Source organism: Cryptomeria japonica, chromosome 5 (genome assembly GCF_030272615.1).
Source record: "Cryptomeria japonica chromosome 5, Sugi_1.0, whole genome shotgun sequence".
Taxonomy (NCBI): Eukaryota; Viridiplantae; Streptophyta; class Pinopsida; order Cupressales; family Cupressaceae; genus Cryptomeria; species Cryptomeria japonica.
Window position 1 is genome coordinate 784,954,225 of NC_081409.1, and position 6,606 is coordinate 784,960,830.

General features: G+C 35.1%; 1 protein-coding gene across 1 annotated transcript; it reads right to left on the reverse strand.

Moving 5' to 3' along the window:
- Positions 1 to 1,712: 1,712 nt before the first annotated feature.
- On the reverse strand, positions 1,713 to 5,071 carry LOC131075499 (probable LRR receptor-like serine/threonine-protein kinase At3g47570). The gene is made up of 2 exons (XM_058012342.2): positions 2,381 to 5,071; positions 1,713 to 2,293 (listed from the first exon to the last, which is right to left on the reverse strand). Exons 1-2 carry the CDS (start codon positions 5,034 to 5,036, stop codon positions 1,845 to 1,847), a joined length of 3,105 nt encoding a protein of 1,034 aa, XP_057868325.2. The 5' UTR covers positions 5,037 to 5,071; the 3' UTR covers positions 1,713 to 1,844.
- Positions 5,072 to 6,606: the final 1,535 nt, after the last annotated feature.

The following is a 6,606-nucleotide window of genomic DNA, read 5'->3' on the forward strand; positions in this document are numbered from 1 at the left end:
AAATTGCCACCATATTTTCATCCATCTTCTGAGCTTTCAAACCATATATTTTTTTAAAAATTTGAACAACAATAACATATTATTATTGAATTTCTTTTACCAGTGTCTCCATAGTTCTCACAGACATATGTGTACCATTTTTTAATAACTTTTGATCTACTTATCCAAATTTAAAAAGTTTTATATATTATTGTAGTGCACTTGATTCTTTACAATTAAAAAAAAAAAATGTATTTCCGATTTTTTTAGTACAACTTATGCTTCGCACACGAACATGTACCTAATTTTTTAGGATGTGCTCAATTGGAAAAATTATTAAAAAAAAAATGCTCAACAAAATATTACAAAACAATACACATCTTCTAGTGCTAACTCTTAACTATCTTTCTGCCAAAGGATTTGTTAAAATACTAAATCTAACTATGACTTTTTTGATGCACACATTAGACACTATGTTATGTTTTTTAGAAAAAATCAGGGTCTCTTTTTTGTGCACGAAGGATTTGACCCCCTTAATCTTATCCAATTTTGAAAAAAATTAGTAGTTTGGAAACTAGATTCAGAGTACTACAATATTGTTGTTTGATTATCTTCATATCTTGAGTGGATGACTTTCAAATTTTTCCTCCAAGTTCAGGTTCACCTGATTTCAGAAAAAAAAGTGTCCACTTATACCCCCTATTTGACCATCATCTTTGTGCACTTACCCATTTACATTATTCAATTCAAGGTTAATTCCGAAACTGGGGTTTGACCTAAGTCAAACCCCTATCTGCAACACTTTCTCTCTCTCTTTCTGTGTCTAGGGAATAGGCTTAGGAGTTGTACTCAGGGATTTTGACAGAGTTGACAATGACAAATAAGTTCAACTTTCAACATAGTGAAATTCAGAGGACGAGGGTGAATCTGTACTACTTGGTCCCAAAAAAACAAGCTGAACTTCTAGTAATATGTTCTAAGCATCTTCTTTTGCCTAGATCTCAGTTTATGGCTCTATGGGATATATGTAGCAATCTATTTTCGATCATTTACTTCAATCATTCATTGTTTTATCCTAATTTCACAATTACCGTCCAATTTCAACTAAGAAATAGGAGGCAAATACACAACCGATGAATCTAATCCAAATTTCAGCCCTTTCCATATTTGAATTATGGCTAGATCTATATTAATAATATCAAAATTAATTTGTTAAAAAATATCAAAATTAATTTGTTAAAAAATAATTATTATATTAAAATAATTTTTAAATTTAATTAATTATATATTTAAAATAACTTATGATCAGCTTAAAATTAAGTTAGGATTAATTATATGTAGAATGGATATTTTATAAATCAAAACATAAAAAAATTCTCTTATAAAAACCAAGATATAAAACATAAATGATTAACTTAAAAATTGAGGCAAACAGAATTTTATCTCAATCGTACAATACCTGCAAACGGGGCATCGTCTATTTTAATAAAGAATTACATTAGTTCTAATTAAAGGTCTTAATTTTGAATGAATTCTGTAAGAAGTTCCATCATCCATCATTTAATTTAATCGTTCTGAAAAAATAATTCTTAAACTTTTGATTATGAAAGGGAAATAATTCTTTAATTTAATAGTTTGTATTGACAACATCATACTTTCTCAAACTAGTGTAATGAAAACACATGATTTGGTACAACTTACAAGCTAAAAGAACTACAATTTACAACAAAGACTCCAAACTTAAATGCATATGGGTATTATGTTAAATGATTCGAGAATTTACAGGTGGAACTGACAGGAAAGAAGACAAATTTGAAATTGTCAAACATAAAGGACTAAAACTTCTTAATGGAAGTTACCAACATCTAAAATGTAGAACTTTGACTGTCAGATGCTAATGTTCCTGTTCCTGTTCCTGTGGGATTGGTATTCTCCAGGAGTTCTGATATAGTGGATGTTAAATTGGAAGCAGCTGCACCTCCCATCAAAGATGTCTTCAGCCTCTCCAAGGCATTGCCTACATCTCTTATGGAAGGCCTTTCTCTTGGTGATTCACTACTACAAAGCAAACCAACATGAATGAAAGAAATTAGACATTTATTGTCTTCCATGTTTTCATTAACATCTCTCCATAGCCCGCTATCAACAATTTCTGCCAGTCTGTCTGGAAAGGCTGACCTCACCCACTTCTGCAATGTCATGTCTCCGACAAACATGTTATCACTTGGCCTCTTCCTTGTAACCATCTCTAATATCAGAATTCCATAACTGTAAACATCTCCCTTGATAGAAACATTCCCACCCAATCCATACTCTGCAATCAAATTTTATTCATTAAATTCTTAAAAAGCTAATATATAAAATGGTAAAGTCAATATAAGGGAAACTCAAATTTTTTTACCTGGAGCAATATATCCAATAGATCCTCTAAGTGCAAAAGTTGTAGTACTGAGTGAATCTATGGAATTTGTAGTAGTTAAACGGGATATACCAAAATCAGTGACAAGGGCTGTCATGTTGGCATCCAAGAGCACATTGCTAGGTTTTAAATCACAGTGCACAATTTGTAGAGGACAATTATGATGTAAGTATTCCATGCCATGGGCTACATCTACAGCAATGCTCAAACACTCACTCAAGCCCAATTTACAAAAGCCTTCATCATCCCTGTCAGGGTGCAAATGTTTTTCCAAGCTTCCATTACATGCAAATTCAAGAACCAAACCTTTCAAGTCAGGGTAGAAAAATGCACTTGTGATTCTAATCAGGTTAGGGTGCCGAATCCTCCCTAACAATTTACACTCTCTCTTAAAACTCTTCTGAGCCTCTTCATTTTGCAAATTAAGAATCTTGATGGCAACAATCTTACCATCCCTCAAGATGCCTTTGTAGACAGATCCAAAGTTACCCACGCCAAGCAAGTTTGACTCATCAAATCCAGATGTCGCAATGACAAGATCTTGATGAGAGAATTTTGGATAGCCAAGCCTTTGAAAAATAAAGCTTGAGGTACGGACTTGTTGTCTTGAAAGTTTAAGCCTCCATACAATTCCTATAATGAAGCAGCATAATACAACTCCGATGGTTCCAACAACTGATAAGACTACTTTTTTGAGTGGGGAATGTTTTCTCTGGGTCAGATTTGGGCAGGGAGGCAATGAATAATTTTTTGGGCCACATAGTCCAGTGTTCCCCATTAACAATATTACAACAGTTCTATTTGGAAACAAACCTGCTTCTGAAATCTGCCCTGAAAAATTATTGAAAGAAAGATCCATCTCTAGGAGATTTCGTAATTTGGAGAGTGAATCTGGTATTTGACCTACAAAGGCGTTGTGGGACAGATTTAGAAGCTCTAATGCTGTGCAATCTCCTAGAGAAATCGGAATGACCCCAGTAAGCCTATTTCCAGATATATCTATAGCTTGAGCCATTACAATTTTACTCATCTCCCGTGGCAAGGTCCCTTGCAGATAATTCCATGAAAGATTGAGGTAGAATGCCAGGTTTTTAAGGCTGGCAATGACTTCAACAGGTATCTTTCCCCCTAGTTTATTGTAAGATAAGTCAAGGAGCTCCAACTTCTGACATCCCTCCAAACTAACGGGGATTTCCCCTGATAACTTGTTGTGATGAAGATAGACGCGTCTCAACTGCTGGGATTGACAAATTGAATCTGGTATTTTTCCAGATAACTGATTGTGATGAAGAGATAAGAGTCCTAGATGTTGCATTTGACCTATCTCACTTGGAATGGCTCCTTCTAAATTGTTCCTTTGCAAATACAATTCTTCCAACACATGGAATCTTTTAATTCCAGAAGGAATATTGCCGCTGAAAAGATTATTGCCTAAATTTAAGTAGGTTAAGTTTGTCAGATTGGCAATCTGTTGTGGTATGCTTCCGCTTATCATGTTAAATGATAAATTCAAGGAATAAAGATTGGAAGACAATTGGCCTATGGATGGAGGCAACATACCAGTGAAATGATTGTTTCTTATATTTATTTTTTGCAAGTGGGAGCAATTTGTGAGAGCAGTGAGAAAGGCCAATGTGTGACTGCTGTCACTAACAAGTTGATTGCTCTGTAGTTTAAACTGGGTTAGAAGGTTCAACTTACCCAGCTCCATCGGAACCGTTCCACCAAGTTGGTTGATTTGTAACCAGAGTACTTCGAGACTGGAACAATTTCCAAGGGAGTTTGGTATGTTTCCACTAAGCTGATTTCCCCACAAACTAAGGAATTTCAAGTCGGAGAGTTTGGTACCAATTTCCCATGGAATATTTCCACTTATGTGGTTTCGAGATAAAACTAGGTTATTCAATTTTGAGAGATTTGTTAAAGAGCTGGGAATGGTTCCTGATAAGTTATTTCCGTTGAGGTGAAGAATCCGTAGGCGAGTGAGCATGCACAATTCACGAGGAATTGGACCATAGAGCTCATTTTCGGTCAATTGCAATTCAACTAAGGCGGACATATTTTCAATAGAGCTGGGAATGGTACCAGTGAGACTGTTAACGCCCAAGTAGAGGTACTTCAAACTTGTGAGAAGACTGAGCTCAGGCGGAATGCTACCATGCAGTTGGTTAAAGGAGAGTGCCAGAGTATACAAACTGCGGCAAGCGGAGAGAGAGTGGGGAATGGTTCCTTGTAATTGATTGCGGTGTAGCAAGAGTATCCACAGATTTGGGAGTTGGCCGAGTTGGGGCGGAATGGTGCCAGTGAGGTAATTGTTGGAGAGATCAATGGATCGAAGAGAGGAGAGATTCCCGAGCACAGGAGAGATGGTGCCGTCTAAACTCATTAGGGTTAAATTGATGGCACGGACAGAGTGAGAGGAAGGATGACAGGTGATGGCAGACCAGTTGCAAAAGGGGTGAAGGGGAGTCCAGTCCTGCAGAGAAGAGGCGTTCTTTGAAATGGCAGCTTTGAATTGCAAGAGCAATTCTTGTTGTTGTTGTTGATGATGATGATGAGAGAGATTGGTGAGAGAATAAGGAAGAGCGGAGATTAAAATTATGGAAAGCGTTAAAGGTAACAAGAGAAGTGCAGCCATGGTAGATCAAACTAGTGTGAGGCAGGGGAAACACACAAGGCAAGCAATTGAAGAGAATAGAATGGAATGGAAGGGACAAGGAATAAATAGATTACAGTAAGGGTCGCCGTGATACTCTTCTACTTGAGATCATTTTAAAATTAATTCGAGTTGAATTGCACAAAATTAATTTCATTGTTTCACATGGACGGTAAAGAGTGGACGTTGTCAAAGCAAGCACGCACTTCATGTTCCAACCAACGCAAAATTATTATTAGTCGTGTAATGTTTTCGCTTTCTGATGTTTTCCAGTCACACACATTCCGTAAGTTGATTTTACAATATTTTGCTATTATTGCGTAACAAATAATTTTCTTGGGAGAACACTCATTAAAATTAGACTTACAATTTGGGGACCCTACAGATGAAATATTTTTCTTAATATTGGACTTAACTGTGTGGAATTTTTTTCGCCAGCATTTTAATAATAATTCAGCACACCTAATTTTCCTACACTTTAGAAGAAAGGGGCATTGACGCCGAGGTTATTCATAGCTCGAATTTCATGCGCACTATAAAATGTTTGGATTGTCTGGATTGTCTTCCTTCCCAATTTGGAAATGCCATGTAAAATTGGGAACAAATTATATTAAATATGATAGAATGCTGACTCTGATATTGATTGAGAATTTTATTGTTTTTTTTAATTATGAAATATAAAATCAAAAGAAATTATAGTCAATGGGCCCTTGGTTTACTGGTGAAGTTGAAAGGCTCTAAATGAGTCCACCAGGGACCTCAGTTCTTGCCGAAGAGGTTCAACCTACTGGGTCAAGCCCCTCGTATCAGGTGGCAACAGCTAGTGGAATGGATACCCCTCAGTTCTTGGCTCTCAGCCGAAGAGGTTCAGCCTACTGGCTAGAGGACCTCCATCTAAAAAACAAAGAAATTATACATCAATTTTTTTGAACTAATTTAGAAATTGATATGAAATTGACGACTTTTGATTTGAATGACATAGGAAGAATTTTAAAGAAGAGGAAAGATGAGTAAGATGAAAATATAATTTTATTGAGTATTACTATATGATCACATTCAGGAAACTTTAAAATAGACTATTTTAAATAGTTTAGACTTGCCATGGATTTTCTACCAAATGATATTTGAAAAATCTATGTGAAATAAGCTAGTAATTCAATTCAAATAATTATTAGAAATAATATTGACCAATCCTATTATTTAAAAAAATTCTAAAATTAGTAATTTATTTTCACTAAATTTTCAGACCTTTAGAGTAGTAAGTCAAAAGTATTTAAAATAGTTTTCAAAACAAGAACGAAAGGACATTAGATTTGAAATTATGATGTAAATAAAGAATAGTAGAGATTTGAAACATGAAGAGAAACTAAGTCATGTAAGATTCCATGAGACAACTAGAGATATAAATAAGTACAATTTTCTTATGATTAGCCTAAGCTAATCAAATGAAATGCATACACATAAACATTAATAATCATAGATTGAAAATAGATTCTTTATGTTTGTGTTTTAGCTCAGATTGACAATAGCATTTATATCCTGTATTAAGTTG